This window comes from Cydia amplana, chromosome 15, assembly GCF_948474715.1.
Source record: "Cydia amplana chromosome 15, ilCydAmpl1.1, whole genome shotgun sequence".
NCBI lineage: Eukaryota > Metazoa > Arthropoda > Insecta > Lepidoptera > Tortricidae > Cydia > Cydia amplana.
In genome coordinates this window covers 16,255,375-16,278,141 of record NC_086083.1, presented here as the reverse complement: position 1 = coordinate 16,278,141, position 22,767 = coordinate 16,255,375, and the positions used below count along the sequence as shown (strand labels likewise).

Here is a 22,767-nt window from a genome sequence, read left to right as displayed (position 1 = left end):
TGGTATTTTTATAAAAAAATCTCGCTTCCATTACAAATTATTGTTTACATTGACATTAACTCTGGTTTAATTAAGTATAATAGATAGATAAACGATATAGCGAATAAACTATAGTTTTGACTAGTATTATACTGCGTTTTTATTCGACTTCAAAAGATTCTAAATTGGTCGGGGTCTTTGATTATTTTTTGTTGTTGTCTGTATTTGAAACCTTTTTTGTTATAAAGGGTGCTTACCTATACCTACGCTTCACATTTGGTTACAACATCATCGTATATAATGTAGTCTGGCCCCGTAGACAACATGCCAATCGCTAACGCTCCGTAGCGAACGGAACGCAACTGCCACTGTCACACTAATATGGAAGAGAGACAGAGGGACACAAAGCGATTCAATGGCGAAGCGCAAGCGTTTGTCACCTTGGCTAGGCCGCCTGTTCCTATATTGCTTGCACTTGGCATTGGTTTATTGGCCCCCCGTTGTGATTAATCACTTCCCCTCCTAAATGGGGGAGCCTTGATTGTGCTGTATGTTGTTAATATGCTGCTGCCAGCCTATTATGGATAGCTTTATCCATCTTTATCCACGTGATAAAATAACTGTCACTGTTTAACACCGTGGGAAAGAAAGTGACGGACACCGTTTTATCACGCTGTCACGTAGACAAGAACGACCATCATATCCGCACTGATTTGTTTTAAATGGACAATTTGAAATAACTGTATGTGAAATAGGGTATACGAATATATATTTTCGACTGGATTTACCTTACCTTACCTACTCCCACTCTTCTGTACTAGCCACTTTGCTAAAGGATATTTTTTTTTATCGGAATTTTAACTATAGGTACCTATATTTTTTGTACGAAAAAATGAATGATAATTATGGCTATGAAACGCAGTTTGGAAAACACCACATTACTATGTATATAATTATATTATTTAGCTTTTTACCTACCGATAGGATATGAAATTTTAACATATCATAAATACATTTAACGATGTTTTAAAAAATCGCACATTTATGTTAAACTTCGTATATTTACGAATAGCTCTCTTCTCGTGGGAATAGTTGCAGCGTAGCACATGTTTACTACAGTGGAACCTCGATAACTCGAACCTCGATGAGGCGAAACCTTCGATAACATGAAATAAAACGCTATACCTTTCACTTCAAAGACTAGTAGTGAAGGTATAGGTACCTCTACAACTTGAAATATTTTAAAACGAACAAGAACCTTAGCTAATTTTACGGTTTCAATCGCGCTACTAAAAATAGGTACTTGAGTGAAACCGTAAAATTAGCTAGTTAGTATGTCTCACGATAGTTTAAATTCGAAAAAGAACCTTTAAAAACATGTTTACTTAACTTTTTGGTTTTTCCCTTGAGATTCGTGTTATCGCGGTTCCATTGTAACATTTTTTTTTTCCTTTTTGCCGTGTAATATTTTCCTATGGTTCACGGCACAGTCGCCATCAGATATATCGGAGCGGCCAAGGTGATCACAAGTATCTTAACACGCCTCTATTGTCAAGGCGCTAGAGTGCGTGTTCAGATATTGTGAGCACCTCGGCCGCTCCGATATATCTGACGGCAACTGTACAAATCTAACATAAGCTTCATATGCCAGCTGTGTAAACTCCCAACCATATAAAATATGTACGTCTTGATTAGAACATGTATTTCAGCTGAATTACACGTGCAACTTATATTGAATTATATGTTAGTTGAGCTATTCTATTAATATTATATTTCTTATTAATAATTTAGTTGAAAGATGTCTGATTCTGACATTTGAAGAACACGAATATAATGAATGAACATAAACTACGAAATATGACTTCCTGAAATTAGAATAAGTACCTATTTTTTTTAATGAAAATATTTAGGAATGTTAAATGCACTTATAAATGTGAAAAACTACTAGTCTAACCCTACACCATAGCCCCGAGAAAATAGAGTCCCAAGAAACTCGACGGTACTTTATTTATTCATAATGATTTCTAATATGTTACAAAGGCTATCCTTATTCTGACAAGGCACATTCGCATTTAAAAAAATATGACTTGTCGAATTCATTATAATAGGTTTCCGTGGTCAGAGGCTTGCAGACGACTATGACCAATTTAAGCGAGCAATTAAGTTTAATCATAGCATGGCAATCTTGACATGAAGTTGCGGTACAAAACAAACATTTATGTTTGAGTACGTAGTAACTAGAACAAATTCTTACAAAGCACCTTACAAGTTGAGATTATACCAATAAGTCTAAGATCATTTCCAAGTCTAGCACAGTTCGCTCATTCACATACTGAATTCAAACAACACAATACTCTCCGTGAGAACTAAGAACATAAGTATGAGGACTATGAATAGTATGAATCTAACATTCATCACAAGGCCGACCGGTTTCCACGCCGCTATTCTCCAAAAAAACTATAAATTCCTTCCAATATACAATGACATAAAGTCGAGAATTTTTAGACTTATCCTTAACAGTCTAGTCAGTATTATCGCTCAGCGTTTGCGAGCAGCCGTATCGTTTTTTTTTTGTGAAATAAACCTGAGAATTATAAAACGTGACGGTGTTTTGTTTTTATCTAGAACTTTCTGCGCTAGAGGTCAATTTTACACACCGACATTCGTGTTTAAGTGATTTCTTGTGAATTTTAAACCGCGGCGAGTTTTTATCGGATTATTTTGCTGATTACAATGGTTTACAATCGATGATGTAACCAACGCCCAGTTTGATAAGGCTGCGTGACATCAGCGTGAATCATTCTATAAAATCTGAATACTTTGTGTTCGGATGAGCCGTGAGTTTTAGGCTGCCTTTCCACCAAGGCCGAGATGAGAGGAGACGTGGTTGTAATCCAGCGATACGGAGAAGAAAATTAATGCTATTGGTTGATTCCCGCACGTCTCCTCTCATCTCCGCCTCGGTCGCAACGCAGCCTTATACAAGTTTCAATGAGACACTAGTTCAGGTTCAGACGAAGTAGCTTTAACGCTTGGAGCGATACAAAACTTTGCGGAGCTGATCCAGCTATTCCGGCTTAGGGCTTTAAACGCTTTAAGCGCGCAACATTAAGCGTTAAGTTTACCAATGGACGTCCAAGTTGGATACATCTGCCACTTTACGAACAGGAATTCGTTAAAATTCAGAGTTAGTTGACATAACGTTCCTGCAAAGATAAATCTGCATAGACGGCAGTGCACGAGCGACTAAAAGTGATATTTTCGTAGAAATTTGACGTTTATGGCGGCACACCCACACTTCATCGTTTGCCAAGTCTGTGCACTTGTGTGCTTGTTCTGACTGTAACATCGGTTTGAAGATTTAGTCGTAAATTATCTTATCCCACATAATTAGCACAAAATATGAAGTATTCTCGTGACGTCAGCCTGCAGCATCGCATGACTCGTCCGCGAATAAATCCGCGTTTGTTTACACTCGTTATCACTCTGTAACCGTGGGAGACTTGAACCACTCGTCGCGCTTACATTGCTTGGAGAGTCGCTGGCTCTAATCAACCAATTTAACTGTGCACTTGACCTTGGCTAAGATCTTCATGCATTATTTAGTAACATTTTAAATAAATGCCTGATTCCTGAACAGAATACCTACCGCGGAAATCGAAACGTTCACCTTATTTTACTTTTCCATACGATTCATACAGATAGGTAGTGTTTGAACTCTAAACTGTTCATGAACAGTATGGATTCATATTCCTATCTACAGAAACTTTCTGACTATTAAATAAACAACTAAAGAAATCTTGTCGTGCTCGTATTTGCGACCAAATAACCAGTCATTTATTTAGAATACTATAATTTCTATTAAAAACAAATGATTTGACAGTTCGTGGAATAATAATATTGCCACCGTACGAGAATTTGGGCCCCCTTGCAATCAAAGAAGGCATTTATACCGGTCCCCTTCAACTTATTAAGCGATTAGAATATCACCTGCGCAGACGCCATCCGAGCGTAGCGGCATCCGTCACTTTCCTACCCTGCGTATCAGACAGGGATAACAGAACTGGTTCTCATCGACTTAGTACTTAGTATCTCCGCAATCTCGTCCTACTCGCACGTAGACTCGGGAGTTTTATGTCGATTTAATGACGTTCAGTAGCTGCGTTGACGATTTTGTTTTGATAACAGTTGTGAGTTTTGATAAGTGATGTTTTTAGTGCCTACTTTGAAAAGCTGCACAGAAGGAAATTCTGAAGTGTTGTTGTTTTGGTTTGATAAGGAGCCTAGGAACTTGTTTTAGTACGGTATCAATGGTAATTGTGGTCTTAGTTGCCATTTCTGCATTGCGATGGTGTTGTAGGTAGTGATTTTAGGTTGCCCTGGTTTAAGTAATTTAAGAATAGGTTTTAAGTAGTTTTATGTCTGTGACAATTAATTCAAGCTTCATTAATTTCATGGAGATGTTGTATTGTTTAGCCTAACCCCTCGAATACGTTTTGTCAATTTATACAGCTATTCAAATGAAAGTGAACTTTGACTCAGTGTGTTAAAATACAAAATTGTGCGTGAACGTCAAAATTATGTGAACTCAAAGTGATGGCTTTACAAGTCAGCTACGGACGAAGACAAAAGTGCAACGGCAAATTGCATCATATGTTGCAGTATATTAGGTGACGTATTTATGTTGATCCTTATAAGGCATGTGCACACCGGATGCGTGTGCGTAAACGTGCACGTGCGCGTTGTAACATACAGATCCTTATGAGAGACGGCACACCGCTCGCGTCACGTGTGCGTGCACGGCTCCAATATTTTTACGTAAGCGCACACGCACACTCAGCCGGTATGCTTCTGTCTTTTAGTCCGTATTTACTGTACGAGATACAGTCGAGTTAATAAACATGCATACATTTAATTAATGTACTGCAATAAGGTGAAAAAACTTATACATATTTATGAATAGGGTATTTGGCTAGTAGTCAAATCAGTTTCTTTTTTCGAACTGTCAAAACGATTTTGCTACTATGGAATTTATATGAAACACTAGCATGTGACGTCACAATCAAATTACCCATTCTTTATAGTTTGATACGGGTTTTAAAATAGAAATTGTGTCGAAAGATAACTGTTGTCTACGTTTCTCTATTAATCTTCTGGTGCTTTATTTTATTTCATGCATGGTGTAAAATAATTTAATTTAAATATAGTCAAATACCCTATTGTATCTGATAAGTAGATATGCTTGAGACTCCGCCTGTAACTTCCGCCAATAATATTGATATCAGAATAGGGATAGCCTGTAAATGTATTCACGTGTCTCGTCGTAAACCGCACTGCTGCCTAGTTACACATCCTGCCACTGCCATTTATACAACAACACTACAGGTCGATTTGCTTTCGATCTGAATTAAGCTTTGACTATAGGTACTACATTCGACTGCTACTAAAGTATGTTAAAAAGTGGCCAGTTTTAAATCTATTAGGTATTTATCTGAAGTTAGTCTGGAATTTGCTGTACACAAACGTTTTATAATAGTTTTTATTAGCTACTTAAATCTATATAAACTGACTGAGGTGTAATCTAAAGAATAAGTTTTACATGTATTGTTTATATCTATCTGTATAACGTTGTCTAGTACCCATAACACAAGCCTTCTTTATTTCAACTGTGGGACCTGGCCCCTATTTCACCACGGCGACAGGTGCGACAATTCGACAAATGTCACTGTTGCTGACGTCACAGGCGTCCATGGGCTACGGTTACCGCTTACCATCGGGCGAGCCGTATTCCTGTTTGCCACCATCATTGTATTTTTTTTAAACTTTATTATGTCGGCAAAAAACAGGTATTTCTCTTTCGAAGTTTATGATGATGATGATGACAATTGTCACACAATTTAATAGAACTTTCGGTAATTCTTGACAGGAAATGACTTCTGTGTCGGAATTTCGTGACAATTGTCATGTTTCTTGTGACAATTGTCATTAGCTTCGCGAAATAAGTACTTATTTATTGGCGATATAATGGAGTTTTTTTTATTAATATGTTGGTGGCAAACAAGCACACCGCTCGTCCGATGGTAAGCGGTTACCGTAGTCTATAGAGGCCTGTGACGTCAGTAACAGTGATGTCGACAATTGCCGCACCTGTCACCGTGATGAAATAGGGGCCTGGTTGATTTGTGAAAAATTGTCCCATAATATTGAAGATTGAAGTCTTAAGTTTTGATACCTATGTTTTGGAACACCGCCTATACAAGTATACAGTCCTTGACGGGATTCCAAACGGAACGACCGTGGAACTTCTCCGGAACAGGTTTCTTGGCGCCCCTGGCTACTATAAACAACCGCTTCATGTATGGAACTAATGCACATACTATTATCTTTATCGAGACCATAAACTTACATTTATATACTAGCGACCCGCCCCGGCTTCGCACGGGTAAACTTAACCAAATTATACACCTAAACCTTCCTCAAGAATCACTCTATTGATAGGTGAAAACCGCATGAAAATGCGTTCGGCCGCTTTTGAGTTTATCGCGTACAAACACACAAACAGACACGCGGAGGCGGACTGTTTTATAAGATGTAGTGATATCTTTACTTTTCTTATGCCGCTATCAAATTGCTGATTTAATACTAATCTCAAAATTTAAATTTAATGTCAGAACGTCTTCTGGGTCATTCAAAGGCAACTCGAGTCACCATTTCATTGTTTGTTTTGCGCGATTGTGTTTCGTGTCGCGATTGTCCAAGTTTTTAAATTTGTAATTTGTATGTGTGATATGGCAGCCCTTGTCATATACTTTCTAAATATTATTATAAATTACTGCTTCCTATTACTTATTTTCTTTACTTTTATAGTTCGTTCGTAGATGTTTCTTGGGTCACTTGGCTGATATTCTTTCTCAAATAAGTAGCTGTGAATTTTTAAACAATGAATGAATGAATGAAATGTGAATGTATCTCTTACACACTTACCGTGACATCTTGTTTACACTGCCATGTTTGTGTTTTTCCATGACCTTGTTGTAATGTGTACCCTTGAACTTCACCTTTAGACACTGCGTCGGTAATGATCTAATGATTGCCTTTTAAGTGAGGTTGCTCTGAGCTAGACATTCCTGAATGAAATACACATTAAATTTAATACTTAAATTACTAATATGTGTGTGAATAACTTGATTTTTTAACATAATTTCCTTATATGTATCGGATGCAGTAATCGGAATCTTACGTTGAATAGGTACTATAAACACCGTTCTGTTAGTGTGTTCTAAATTAGTTTTTTATGAAAATTATTCTGAAAACACTTATAAATGTAGACGTCTTTAAAAATAACATAGGTAAATCCGTCTCAGCATTATTATAGGTATCTACAAAATATTCTACAAAAAAAATTTTACTCACGAGAGAAAGATAGAAAACAAATTTCACTCGGTATTTGCGGTGGCGTACGGTGTCTAGGGATAGATAAAATGTGGACGTAAAAGTCAACAGCCGAGGCTAGGCTTCAGGTTGTCTGTTTAGAAAATAGCGAGTAAAATGAGGTTCGAAGAGATAAAGAAACATAATATAGGCTCTTGTCTACGCAACGCTCTAAACAGGTATGTAATAATATATTTACTATATTTACTCGTATGTTGAGACTCACATATGGAAATCTTTTTCATTTTAATGGGTTACCTTTCTGACCGTATCTTTTAATACTAGTTAATACAAAAGGAGTCAGAGGCGAAGGAGACCACATGGACGAGGCTTGAAATTGAAATGTAATGTCGTCGCGTCGCTATTTATTACCAATTTTAGAACCACATAAGCACATAACATATTAATTTTATTGTATTCTGTGTCTAGAACACTTTTTTCGAAGCATTCTTTTATGACAAGATGACTCATATTATAAACACCTTCATAGTGTCCAGTCATCATTCATAGTGTCCTGTTTTATGGCGATCTGTGGTTGATCGACCTACACTAGAGTATAAGCTAGAATAGACAACAAATAGACAAATAGACGGACATAGATCGAGGGCTGCCTTGATGAAAGCTCCTTTGTTTGTGGAACTTCAATGTGTACTACTTCGAAGGAACAGTAAATAAAACTCTAATTAATATTATGATATTTAGCAGTATGAGAATACTGTACAGTATTTGACAATGTGTACGATTCGGGATGAAGAGCTGTAAACTAATATGTCGTAAACATGTACGATCATATAACAAACGTCGCATTAAAATAATCTTTAATGCTGATTTTCAAAGTATTTTCCATTCCATGACTAATTGTAGTGTCTAAAAATCTAGGTAGGAATGCATTTAAAAGTCACACTTGCGTAAACAAGGAAATATAATTATTATGCGAAACATACGACTACGATAACAATATTACAAGCACAAAAAACTATAATTAACTCCTTAATTTGACGATTTCGTCTTTGTAACCATTATTTATGTATTTTTTATAGTTATGACATCAGATGATCACAATGCCAATGAAGTGACGTGATGTGAATTTTATAAACACACGTGAATAGAAATATAATTAGTCACAGAGTATAAATCAATGGTTGGAGTCATTGATGGAAATATCAAGGTTGCAAGACTATGTTTATGTTGTTGTATAAGGTACTTGTTATGTTGTCTTTATGTGTGATTGATTCTATATTGTTATTCGGTGCCTACTGCCTGTTTCATTTTGTAATAATGATTATCTGTTAGCAAACGCCTTAGCAGCATAAAATTTATTTGAAAGTTACTTCGTCTTGTATTTATATCTCGGATGCTGGGACTGTCTACTGATTTTTTTTCGCGTATTACAGCAGTAACAGTTTATTGTCTATGACCTCGCAAATCTCGCATTACAACTTTACAGCCTAGGGCGAATCTCTGATGCGAATTATTGACCTTTTGTATTAAAACTTTCGGTGCAAAATTCTGAAGAGAAGACTGAAAGTAGTTAATAGCAAAATACATTTAAGATACATGCAAACATTTAAGGAAGAGATGGACTGATAACCGGAATCGAACCCAACTTTAGTACATATTAGTTTTTCAAAATGTTTGATACAATAATGTCGTTTTTCATGTCTGTGGAGTCCACTGTGGCTCTTTACAAATGTGTCCATAATTACGGTTATGATGGTCGCACTTGTCTACGTGACATTGACAGCATAATAAGACACTGTATTTCTTTACATTTCTCACCTTGTTCTAAAGTTCTTTTCTGTTCTTTCCAGAGGGGCGGTGTGTGAGTGTCGCACCGCCATGTCGCACCACAGCGACGAGCAGTCCATGCTCACGGTCACCTCCGACTCCTTCTGGGAGCCCGGCAACTACAAGCGGACCACGAGGCGAGTCGACGACGGGCACAGACTATGTGGGGAGCTACAGGCCCTCGTACAGGAGAGGGCGGATATAGAGAAGACTTATGCCAAAAGTTTGAGAGGGTGGGCGAAGAAATGGAACGACCTTATAGAGAAAGGTGAGTTTAGATTAGTGTCTGATGGTGAAGACTTTAGCTTAGAGTTAGGCTTGGTTCTGACACAGAGACGAAAGATAGTTGAGCAGAATTAAAGACAGGTCACTACTAAATACAATCTATCTATATGTAAGTACGAAGACTTTTTGAACTACAAACGAACTACGAGACGAGTAGACGATGGGCACAGGCTGTGTGGTGAGCTACAGGCTAGCGTACAGGAGAGGGCGGATATAGAGAAGACTTATGCCAAAAGCTTGAAAGGGTGGGCGAAGAAATGTAACGACCTTATAGAGAAAGGTGAGTTGAGGGTTGTGATGCATCCCCCAACCCATCCCATCCCCGTCCGTCTACCTAAACTTTGCACGTGCTACGTCAAATATGACTAATCATAAATTGTCAAGTCTGTGGACACTTAACGTAGACAGACTGTAGACAAACATTAAAAGAATGTTCATCGAACAGACATACATACAAACACTGACATATAAATAGCCGGCCGAAAGACTCATGAAAGTCATGAATGAACATGCAGAGATGACACATAAGATATAAACAGAGCGCATTTCTCGCTATGTTTATTTTAGACTGGTATTTTCTCGTAAACAGAGATAAATTGCGCGCAATTGAATTTTCCCCTGGATTTAAATGCAAAACGGATATGTTTCTGTACTATTGCAACATGAATCGTCATAAGATTTTCAGTGAGTTATTTATAAAGATTAAAACAGGTTTCCCATGGCAGTAAAACGAGACAGACACCGTAGGTGAAGGTTATTATTCATTATTCATCTTTACATTTCCTTATTATCAGCATTGTTGGCGTCTTGCTCCATCGGCGACATCTGACCCGTAGCTAATCACATCTGATATAACCAATCTCCACTCTCCAGCCAGCCAATCGTTATTTCTAATAATTCATAAGAAAAAACTGATCAGAATGCATTTTCTTGTTGCCATCGCCCACACTTTCAGATTCGTCGTACACTCTATTGCAAAGACATATAATCTACAACTGGTCAGTTTTGCTGCTAGAACATGCATTGTTGGCATCGTCGCCCCACCGGCGACATTTTGACCCGTGTCCAATCGCATCTGATTGAGGCTTCGTCTTGTAGGTGTAACTGCATTGAGATGCACCGATAACGAAGAACTCAGACAAAAGGCATGAATTGTGACTAGAGAGCCTCGAGTCATCGTTCTAGGTTTACTGCTGATGTAACGATACTGAATAACTTGCATATATTTTTGTTGAACAATTCCTTTCTTTGTAATTTTTTTTGCAATAGTCGGATGACATAGGATATTCTCTTGATCTGCAGAACCTTTGACCCTTTGTGTAGAAATTTGTAAGACGAAGGGGTGGAGTGTCGGGTTTCAGTTATCTCTGCAGACGCCATAGTGAATTTCCGATACTTAGGTACCTATATCTGTACAAATATGTAGCCCTAATATTAACTCGAACTTGCACCTGACATCAAAACGATATTTGAATCATATCAGTTCATTTCGCTCGGACTTGTCCGGAGGTACAAACATATACATGTATTAGTGCGAGCGAGACGCCTGCGTGAATGACAGCCAACTGATATGATTCCTATATGATTCAAATATCGTTTTGATGTCACTAGGTGGTTATATTTTAGATAAATAAATATATAATTGGCGTAATAGAGATCGTGCACACTGATATATCTAAGACTATTAATAATTGTAACCCATAATAGAGTTAGAGAGTGTATTACTAGTAGTTTATGTGACTGCTACATAATGAGAGGCATTAAAATACGAGTGTGGGTTTAAGAAACGAACGTTAGTGAGTTTCTTAATAGGATCACATGCACGAGTGTTTTAATGCCTAATTATGTACAGTTACATACACTAATTGATCTTAACACATACTTAAAACTAACTAAAAGATAAACTGTACGTCAATTGGCGGTGAATGAAAACTTTTTTCACGCATGTCACACATCCGTAGTTTTTTTAAATTCTGAGACAAAAGAATGAAGTCCCTATTCTCACGTCACTCGAGATCAAATATCGTGCGGTTTATATTAAAAAACATAGTTCCAAATTTAAAATCATAACCGTACAAAAATCTATAACGTTATGTACGTTAAAGTACAATTTTTTCTACTACCACAGATAAGAAAGTTCTCATAGTAAAATTGGTTGTAATAAAGCTTGTCATTTTCTAAGGTTTCTGAACTCATTATAGAGCACTAATGACATGTGTGTAGATAAAATATTTGAATAAGCCGAAAACCGGATATCTGCATAACGCAACCACTTACACAATATATCAATTATGTACAAGTTCATACAACGTTTAACCGATGCAATATATTCATTCCACCATCCATCCATCATGAGATCCTTTCATCGACCGACTAGAATTCATTACTTTGCCAGTGACAGTGACAGGACAGCACAAGGGACGTTCAGCGATCACCATAATTAAGTAATCTGATCGCCCGCATGTTTTAACGATTCATCTCGTTCATCCATATTCGATCCATTAATAGAAATGCCGATGCAGATAAAGTGATTACAGGGGCTGGGAAATTAGGGATGGCTGTGATGTGTGTAAATAAATGACTGAGATCTGACCTTTTCTCTAATACGAGTATTACGTTTATTAAAAATGTCTATAAATTATTGACAGTTCACTTTAAGGCCCACTTGCACCATCCGACTAACCCGGGATTAAGCGGTTAAACTGTTAACCCAGTGTCAAATTGTACTGGTAACCATGGTAACTCCATGTTTAACCGGTTAACCCCGGGTTAGTGGAATGGTGCAAGTGGCGCTAAGAGTGACATGAATTTAGCCGCCGCCGTATACAATCGAACGCTCTTATGACGATATTCTGAATTAACAGACAGTTCCTTTTTGGCAGCAGGTTCATATGACTCGACTTGATTGTGATTATACATAGTTACGTTTTATTATTACACCTATTTCTCGAAGCAGAGATCACGAATTTACACTTGCTAATCTTGCTATCAATCTTAATGCTTATTCATAATATTCATAACCTGACTTTTCTTTACGATTTTTCCAATTTTATCATAATATTGTATAGAAATCTATTAATTGGCATCTCGATAGCCGTTACGCAATGCTCGCGGCGATTATCTCGAATATGTAGACGATATTTCCGTGCATGTTTCAGATATATATTCCTTTACATATTTCAAATAACTTGACACTGTCGCATATTGAATACTTGACAGCAAATAACAAAATTCCACTTAAGAAACGAACAAAACTTTTCCAGAGTCTTGTCAGTTCAAATTTCAATACAAGTTCGATACTAGGAAATCGCGTTCAGTGATGTAACGATGAGGTGCGATTACGCTTTGGAACCGGTTGAACTGTCTATCTATAATAAACATACCTTTCTCAACCTTATCTTAAAGGAATACAAGTCTATTCATACGAGAATTGTACTAAAGTGTTAATATCTTAGAAATTCCGCGTCAGCTTCCGAGAATCAATAAAACAAATACATCATCATCAATGGCCACAGCAACCCTGACGGATGATTGTTGCAACGCTGTGTCAAGAGAGCCTATCGCTGCACGACACTTCTTGACGCATAAGTAGAATGCATGTGCAAGTTGAGCTTCTGAAGATGGGGCCTGACCTTCGGTTCGATAACGCTTAAATATGGAACATTCGCTATCTGTTTTTGTTCCACTAACACTTAGTTTTTAGGGTTCCGTACCCAAAGGGTAAAAACGGGACCCTATTACTAAGACTCCGCTGTCCGTCCGTCCGTCCGTCCGTCCGTCCGTCTGTCACCAGGCTGTATCTCACGAACCGTGATAGCTAGACAGTTGAAATTTTCACAGATGATGTATTTCTGTTGCCGCTATAACAACAAATACTAAAAACAGAATAAAATAAAGATTTAAGTGGGGCTCCCATACAACAAACGTGATTTTTTCAATTGTTACCACTGGGAACAGGTGGGAAAAAATCCCAGTTGATACTACTGATGACAATTTGGTAGTAATTAGTGGGAAATCACCCAATTAATAAGACACAACCATTAATAACAGTATTTAAAATGTATGTGAAACGAAATTGTGTCCCCGTAACTATGGACAGAGTGATGCTACTATGGGGCTGACGCCGCACTTTGGTATTGTTATTCGTATAGCTCCTAAACTACTTAGCGGCCCACTATAAAATTTTGCGTAGAGTATAAACATAATATAGGCTTTCAAAATAACAAGCAAAATATTTTTTCAAAAAATGCGAACTTTGTAAAAAACTAAAAAAAAAAAATTACACTTTTTTTTTCATAAAAAAAAAGTTATAACCGAAATCGAAATATGAGGTAATAAAGGCAATTTAAGCGTTAATTAAATGAAGCAGTTAGTTTGGTTCACTATACTTCCTCTAAATGAGTCGTGGCATTTAAAGAAGTGTATATCTCGCCTTAAGTCAAATCTTCTAAGACCCATAATTTATGAAATAGGCTTCCAATTGTAAAAATATTTTGTGGTTGAGTCGAGAACTGATACATGTGTAACATACTCGAATATAACCGAAGTCGGAAACCTCAACCATTTTACCCTGTCCGCTTCACGTGAAATGCCCCTAATATCATATTAGTAAGTCGCTCAGTACCTACAGTCCACACCTAATTTTGTGGAATACCAGTGGTTGCCACTGACGAATTTCTGCATGCTGCCGTTTTTCCGCGTGCATTTGCTTGTAAACTGTATTTCTATCTTATTCTAAAGTCTGTTGTCAACCCTACGTTACCTACGTAATATACTGTCTCAGACAGTAGCCCACAGCTCCACAGACTATTACAGCCTTTTACGACGATTGCGACGAACAGCAAAAGTATCCGCTCCCCTTTGAAGTCTTCGTCAAATGCTGGTATTCAATTTACGGTTATGCTTATACGTATCTTTGAAAGAGCTGCTGTTCGTAGACTTGTTGTATGCTCCTGAGTATGATAGTATTACATTTTCATTTCGGTGAAAGTATTTGAACGGGTTGTGAAAATTTTCTCATTTTCTTAAAACGTCTGGTGGAATAACGTAGAATTAGAAGTTTGTGGTAAGGTTATGTTTGCTTCGAGATGAAATAAATCTTCAAGATCAAATTAAAACGAATTTGCAGAAAAGGTTCACTAATGCATGTGAATGAAAGCATGGCTTAAATCATTTATTATAATTAAATTTAAAAATTATAAATAGGTTGATTGGTATACGAGGGCTGTTTGATAAGTACCCGTTTATGAAAAAAATAATCAGTTGTTTTTGTTTATATGCATTTATTTTTCTTCATAGTCTCCTTTTAACTCTATACACGTGTTCCACCTATATTCAAGCTTCAATAAACCATCCAAAAAGTATGATTTCGGAAAGTCATTAAAATAGGCCTCTGTGGCGGCAATGACTTCGTCATTTGATCCAAATCGCTTACCACCGAGCCATTTTTTCAGGTTGGGAAACAAAAATAAATCGCATGGGGTCAAATCTGGAGAATACGGGGGGTAAGGCAATAGGGCGTAGCGTAATTGTGTTAATTTAGCCATCACAACTCTAGACGAATGAGCTGGTGCGTTGTCGTGATGAGACAGTACTTTTTTATTTTTTAAATGGGGTCGTTTGTCCTTCAACCCAGCGTCAAATTCATCCAATAAATTGGCATAGTACTGCCCTGTTATCGTTTTCCCCTTTTCTAAGAACTCAATATGTATAATACCCTGCGAATCCCAAAAAACGGTCGCCATGACCTTTCCAGCCGATGGAACGATTTTTGCTATCTTTCGCGCAGGTTCACCCGGTAAAATCCACTGCTTCGACTGCCCTTTCATTTCCGGGGGGTAGTGGTGACCCACGTTTCGTCTACGGTCACGAAACGACGCAGAAACTCCTTCGGGTTACGTTTGAACACGGCCAAACACTGCTCCGAAGTAGTCAGTCGGTTCCGTTTTTGCTCCTCCGTGAGTAAACGCGGCACCCACCTCGCCGATACTGTCTTCATACTAGTGTTGAGTCGCTCACTCGTGAGGCGCCTCATTTGTACCACTCATTTTGTTAATTTGTCGAAGTACTTCGTACCGCAAAAATGTCTTACTTCACTCCTCTATTCATTTTACTTGATTCTAAAATTATCTTTCTCCTAAAAGTTCTATTCTTAACCTCCAGAATTGCACTCCAATTAAATGTTACTATTTATTTATTTATAAAGGAAGTGATGAATACATAAATATGTATATACATTAAATATTTTTGTCGCCGTTGGAATTAATGGAATAGTCGACGCTGAAAATATGCACTAGCATCACCTCATTTGAAGTAAGACATTGTAACACCTCATTTTAGAAAATGAGGTACTCATACAAACTCATTTTAAATTGATGTCCTACCCATCACTACTTCATACCCAATTTTTCTTCTAATATGTTTTGTACCCGCTCGATTGGAACATTTACAGCATCAACGATTTCTCGAAGTTCAATTCGGCGGTCGGCTAAAACGATATTTTCAATTTTCTTAACCATATCGTCTGTAGTCACCTCAATTGGGCGGCCTGGGCGATCCTCATCAAAGACGGTTGTTCTCCCCCGCTTAAACTCGTTAAACCAGTATCTGACGGTTGTCATAGAAGGAGCACATTCATGGTAAACCGCTTGCATTCTTACTTTTATTTCATCACATGTTTTTCCTTCCAAAAACAAGAATCTAATTACAGACCGATACTGCTCTTTCTCCATTTTCACAATTTTAAGTTCACGCTTTCACTGAATCGCTGTCAAATGAGAAAAAAACAAAAGAATGCTGTTTTTTTTTAAATTTTCCCACCTCTGAAAAATGGCTTAAAACGATTGTATACATGTTTTCGGCCCGTGATTGTTTATTGTTTATTGTTTATTAAGTTGACAATTGTACCTTAACAGCTAAAGCCACAGCGGCACAAATTGGGAGACAGTAATACTTATACATAGGGTACACAAGTATTTACATACATAACAACATTATATAATACTACTTACAGGCATCTCTCGCTCTATCACTCTCTTACACTCAATCATCAGTCGTCCAATTGCACTCGCAAACAAATCACACTCCGGGTGTGCCTCGAGCACGGAGTTGAGCAGAGCGTGCGCGCGCGCGACCGGCGCCTGCGCGTGCGCCCGCGTGCGCGCGGTGCCCTCCGCCAGCAGCGGGTGGCGCCGCGCGCGAGTGTACTGGTTAGGCACAAATAATCGCATGAAGGCCTCGACAAGGGCTACGCTATCTATTAAGTTTCTAATAATACCGATCGTGAATTTCGCCAAAGAGAGCAACCTCCGTAGCTGGAGCGAGTCGTACCCTAGATGTCCCTGCAGAAACAGAGTAGGGTACATATACGGATAATAGGTGTGTATTTTCTTGTATAATGCCCTAAGATACGACTTTTGGACTTGCTCCAGCATAAGTATATATTTGCTTTCATGCGGACTCCACACCACAGCGTTCGTTTCGAGAACGCTGCGCACGAGTGCCGCATACAACACGCGTGTGGCTTCCACAGTCAGGGGCGCTGAATTGCGCAGAACGAAACCCAGTCTTTTGTATGCAGTCTTAGCCACGGCCTGGACATGTTCGCGAAACGTTATATTTGAGTCAAAGAGAACTCCTAAGTCACGTACCTGTTCCGAGCGTGATATGTCGGCGCCGCCAATATTGTAACGAAATATTTGAGGTGTATGGGACCGGGTGAAAGACATCATTTCGCATTTACTTGCATTGAAATAGAGTTCATTTTCAACACTCCAACGATAGACCGCCTCTATGTCCCGTTGCAACTCCTCGCAATCCCTTTGGCTTTGGATCGGTTTAATCAATTTAACATCATCAGCGAACATTAGCACTGTGCAGTGATGCACTTCGACAGGCAGATCGTTTATCAGCAGCACAAAAAGAAATGGTCCCAAGTTGGACCCCTGACTGATACCAGAGCGCGTAGGGTAGCTTTCTGAAACGTAGGGACCATACTTCACGTACTGTTTCCGATCGGATAGATAATTCGCAAAAAGATTTATAAGTCTGGGTGTAAACCCCATAGCACCTAGTTTTAAAAGAAGGACGTCATTATCTACCCGATCGAAAGCTTTTTGAAAATCTAGATAAACGACGTCCACCTGAGCTTTCTTATCCAGCTCGCGTGATAAAATATGAGTCAACGTGAGCAGGTTTGTGGCCACCGATCTCCTGGGGAGAAATGCATGCTGTGTACTGGTGATGTGAGGCTGACATTGAGGGAGCAGTTTGCAATGTGTCGCCGATTCAAAAACTTTAGCCAGGGCGTTCAGAATTGCAACGGGACGATAGTTCTCGACTTTAAGTTTAGATCCCTTCTTCGGAATCGGCGTTACCCTCGACCTTTTCCAGTCAGTTGGGTATACCCCCGACTGAAGAATGAGGTTGAAAATGAACTCTATCGGACCCACAAGACTATCAATACAACCCTTGAGCACAAAAGCCGGTATCGCATCCGGTCCAGGCGCCGACCTAGGTTTTAGTTTCTTTACTGCATTCCTTACGTCATTCTGTGTATAACCCCTGATATCAATACACCTCGCGTCAACAGGCAAGCCTGCGCTGGCTACCCGTGGGTCTAGGACAGGTTCATCGGGTAGAAAAACGGAGCTGAAGTGAGACGCGAACGCACGGGCGGTATCAGCGCCTGTGTGCTCTACATCCTCGCGCGTCACTCTCGGTTCTACACCTCCCTTGCAACGTAAGGAATTTACATGGGACCAAAATTGAGCCGGGTTACGAGATAACCGCTCAGACACGTTTTTCATATAATTATTTTGTGCCTCAATTATGTCAGTTTTTATTTTTGTACGAAGCTGACTATAGCGGTCATAAAACGATTTATTTCCCGACCTTTTCCATTGTCGATGGAGTTGTGCTTTTAGCTCTATGTCACGAATGATTGCTCTCGTATAGAAGACTGGATAGGTACGACTACACGAGTGCTTCCGTATTTTCTTTGGAATCCAGCGGTGATATTAATACATTTGGAAAACGGGTACTTATCAAACAGCCCTCGTAGGTATACATATAAGATTTTGTAACTGACACATTGGGATCTAAATCAAAAAGTCAAGTATCAAGTATTTGCCTATTCGTAAGACTTCGATTGAGAAACTTCCGATTTTCTCACTTTCCTAAACTTCCAAGTCCAGTCATGTTCAGTCTAAGTCTAGACGACCGTTGGAACACTAGGCACGCATTAGCTGTTTTAATTTAGCACGTTTCATAGCAGGTGCTGTCCATACGAATAGAGCGAGGAAATTACGCTGTCGTCAGATGAAAACTCTCACTATATTGACTATTGATCGTTTGTTGGTTCTTTATGTAAAGCGGACCATCGCCCGCACTGTTAACTGTGGACCTTATACCTTTTTTAATAAGATCCACCGAAGTATTGTTAGGAGTGTTGCTGTTTTTACCTACTCCTACTCCTAGTCAGTGGTTCCCGATAGTGGTACGAAAGATACACTATGGAAATTTTTTCAAATATAATCTTAGAAATTTCTTACAAGTTCTTATTGGGCACGAAATTTTCTATTCCAAAATGCTAAATTTAAAGGTAAAATCTACGAGACCATTATCAACTTTTTGGGTTTATCTGCATATCGTCCAAACTATACTTTTTGACGTCGGTTCGTCGTAGCCTTGATTCCGAAACGAAACTAGCTCTCTGTAAGCAAAGAGAAGAGCAGTTGCAATGTGTTAAGTAACTATTAGGTCCCAGAGATTGTTTTATGGGCTCTCTGGCAGCGATTACATTCAGCTGTCGGGACTCTACATAAAGGGAGTTGTGGCTTTAGCTCCTGAATGCAATTTGTGCGTCTTCTTCAACATGTTTCACTTTGGAATTTGACTTCTGCATTTAAGGGAATGATATCTGATAGCAAAACTTTTCACTGAGCGTCGGTGGACCTTATTTCTTTGCAATAAGGTTTACGAATTGTCAGTTTACAGTTGGGACAGTGGTATTATGTATGTATTATGTTCCTATATACTTCTTAGGTAATCATGCTAATTAAAAAGCGCTGGTGGCCTAGCGGTAAGAGCGTGCGACTTGCAATCCGGAGGTCGCGGGTTCGAACCCCGGCTCGTACCAATGAGTTTTTCGGAACTTATGTACGAAATATCATTTGATATTTACCAGTCGCTTTTCGGTGAAGGAAAACATCGTGAGGAAACCGGACTAATCCCAATACGGGCCTAGTTTACCCTCTGGGTTGGAAGGTCAGATGGCAGTCGCTTTCGTAAAAACTAGTGCCCACGCCAATTACTGGGATTAGTTGCCAAGCGGACCCCAGGCTCCCATGAGCCGTGGCAAAAATGCCGGGACAACGCGAGGAAGATGATGATGGGAGACCGAGCAAAGCTCGAAAAACATATAATAATAAATAAAATAAAAATAAAATAAAAAGCCTTTTATTTCATGAATATTTAAAAATTGTTTACATACCTATTTGATTTATGTTTTAAATAGTTATTCAAGAACCCCGTGTTCACAGGTGAAGGCCTCCTCCAAAGCCCTCCATGTATCTCGATCCTTGGCCACTTGTATCCAATTAGGCCCGGCAATTTTGGTAACATCATCTTGCCATCTCATAGTGGGTCTTCCTTTCCCTCTTTTCCCTAAAGGTCCCTTCCATGACGTTACCCTTAGTGTCCAGCGCCTGTCTTGGGTACGTGCTACATGGCCTGCCCACCTCCATTTAAGTTTTTTGGCATAGCTGAACGACATATAAAAACTCAAAAATGCGCGTTTTCCCAGGGGTAAGACCTAGGCTAGATCGATTTTTCGCTCCCAAAACCCCCATATAGCAAATTTCGTCGAAATCGTTAGAGCCGTTTCCGAGATCCCCGAAATATACATATAAATAAATAAATATAGAAGAATTGCTCGTTTAAAGGTATTAGATAGATAGATAGATAAACAAAACAAACTAAATCATTCCCGTACCCAAAACCCCGGGGTATGAATATGAAGAATGCGTGCTTGTTTGTGTTACTTCACTACACGCTGAGCATGACCAATGGTGTTGTAAGAAAAACTTACAATTCCATTGGTTTATGTTAACAACAAAATATGTGCTTAACCAGTAAAAGGTATCACGGCTTGTAACTGTTAGCCGCCTGATTGCGGTGTCGGGTGTCGCTCACGAACGCCAACAAATTATGGCTGTCACAGTACTGTTATAGTAAACACTCTATTAATTTCGCTAGAAACTATTCATAAAATGATTAATGCCATGATGAGTGTTTTGGCATAGAGCAAGACGCAAGGCTCCGTAATTGTGATGTTCCTGTGAGTATCCACTTTCTGGACGTATCCTTACCATGGTGTTTATCCTTGTTCCTCAGCTACTGCTTTGAACCCAAGGTTCGCTTACTGACTTTAGGTTTCCGACATTTTTTATATTTTTTTAATTTATTTAAACTTTATTGCACAAAATATATACAACAACAACGTACAAATGGCGGACTTAATGCCAAATGGCATTCTCTAGCAGTCAACCATAGGGCCAATGTATATATAGTGAATAAAAAAAAGCAAACTATACTTATAAACTACATAAATAAATAAAATATATGTAAACTACCACATATTTATAAAATATAATAATGATGAATACGAACTCTTGTTTTAGTTAATGCTTACGTAACATCCGCTTGAAATTAATTACAGGTCAAAATACTGCATGTAAACATTTAGCTGTAGTCTGTAGTGATTATACGAATTACGATCGGAAGCGTTTATGCGCACTAGCGAAGTTATCTCTGCGCTCATTGATTGATCTCTAACGGGTAATTTGAGTAATTAGTCCTCGAGTAATGACAATTTACTCCAATTAGTTATGCGCCCTCTAGTGGTGAGGTGTCCATTGTGTCCAATGTCCATAGATCTCTGTCTGTATCCTTCACGTGTCAGACACAAATATGGGCTAATGCAGAGACAAATGTGTCGTACACCTGCGTTCGTGGCCCATAAACGGTCTCACCGGAAGATCAGCGCTGACTCTTGGGTTAGCATTATGCTGAGGCGGGACCATTTCGTGGTTATTTATTTTATGTTTAACTTTCTTTGTTGTTCTGTACTTGTGTATGTTATAGTTTATCAGGAATAAATGCAATGATTATGATAATGTAGGTCCGACTTGGCTAACAATTATATGATACTTTTGATTCGTTTAAACCATCGTCTGTAGAATATTTGCGTATTTTCTTAAAAAGGAAAATAAATTAATTCGTTTCGACATAAAATGCTTAAATAAAACTTAACCATATCATTTTTATTTTAAAACACCAACATATTACATAACATATGTCACATACACATAACTAAGTATTGTAGGTATTATTTAAACCCAAGCAACCGTCAGTCAAAAATTATATAGTCCTTAAATGTATACCTTTACGATACGTAATCTGTAAAGGTCACTGAAAAAGCTAGTATTGTATTTTAAAATAACTACTAACTCTTTGTTGTGTTTAGGTAGGTAATATACAACCTGCTCTATATAGCATTTATAAATAGACGAAACACTAAAATACTCCTCACGACTATAAATCGCATGTTTACGATAATGCATTTCAATTCCCGATAAATCGAGATTGGCTCATTGAAACCCCACTGAGTTCCAATGCAAACTTAGTTTTCACCGCGACTTTTCATTCTTACGCAACCGAATGCAACGAGAATAAAACATGTGCAACGAAATGGAAACTCCGCGAATTGCGCCATCGGCGCCCGAATCTGAATCTGAGGGCCTAACGCGAATCACGTTCAACGTGTTGCCTCTCTGTCGCACTTGTAAATTCGTACGTAATTGTGACAGGGAGGCAACACGTCGAACGTGGTTAGCGGTAGGCCTACTGGGCCTGTGGTTACACGCGAATTTTCGATTGGGACGGACCAATATAACTGTGAACCGTAAGAGGTCGTTTGCTGTATGCATGTAAAGTTAATAAACATACACTAGTGGCTCTATGAACTGCTTGAATGAGAGCTTCCGAGCTTAACTGAAAACTGAATAAATGTATGTCTCCGCCATTTTTCATAAAGTCTAAGAACTGAATCGACAGAAAAATCTATTTATTTACTCATTGAACCTGCCCTAGTAGCACGGTCGCATTTTTATCGTTTGTCACCATGCCTGTCACGTTCTAACAAGTATGTAAGTGCGAAAGTGACGGGCATAGTGATAGTCGATAAAAATGGAACCGTGCTGAGCCCGCTGCTCACAAAATTTC

At 38.6% G+C, this 22,767-nt stretch overlaps 3 protein-coding genes and 1 long non-coding RNA gene across 7 annotated transcripts in view; 2 read left to right on the top strand and 2 right to left on the bottom strand.

Moving 5' to 3' along the window:
* The window catches only part of LOC134654661 (zinc finger BED domain-containing protein 4-like), a 1,082,235-nt gene that overhangs the window by 350,300 nt on the left and 709,168 nt on the right, over positions 1-22,767 (bottom strand). The gene's annotated exons all lie outside the window — the stretch shown is intronic.
* LOC134654688 (uncharacterized) overlaps positions 1-22,767 on the bottom strand; it is a 403,600-nt gene that overhangs the window by 117,071 nt on the left and 263,762 nt on the right. The window lies entirely within an intron of this gene.
* Positions 1-22,767, top strand: part of LOC134654659 (uncharacterized) — a 191,823-nt gene that overhangs the window by 23,253 nt on the left and 145,803 nt on the right. The gene's annotated exons all lie outside the window — the stretch shown is intronic.
* LOC134654664 (protein kinase C and casein kinase substrate in neurons protein 1) overlaps positions 1-22,767 on the top strand; it is a 229,612-nt gene that overhangs the window by 139,214 nt on the left and 67,631 nt on the right. Inside the window, exons 1-2 of one of the 4 annotated variants that reach the window (XM_063510139.1) lie at positions 4,533-4,649; positions 9,222-9,466. In XM_063510139.1, coding sequence (XP_063366209.1) covers positions 4,576-4,649; positions 9,222-9,466 — 319 coding nt within the window. In that variant the 5' untranslated portion in view covers positions 4,533-4,575. Of the gene's footprint in view, positions 1-4,532; positions 4,650-9,221; positions 9,467-22,767 lie in introns of those variants that run through there. The other 3 variants (XM_063510137.1, XM_063510138.1, XM_063510140.1) reach the window with 3 other exon arrangements.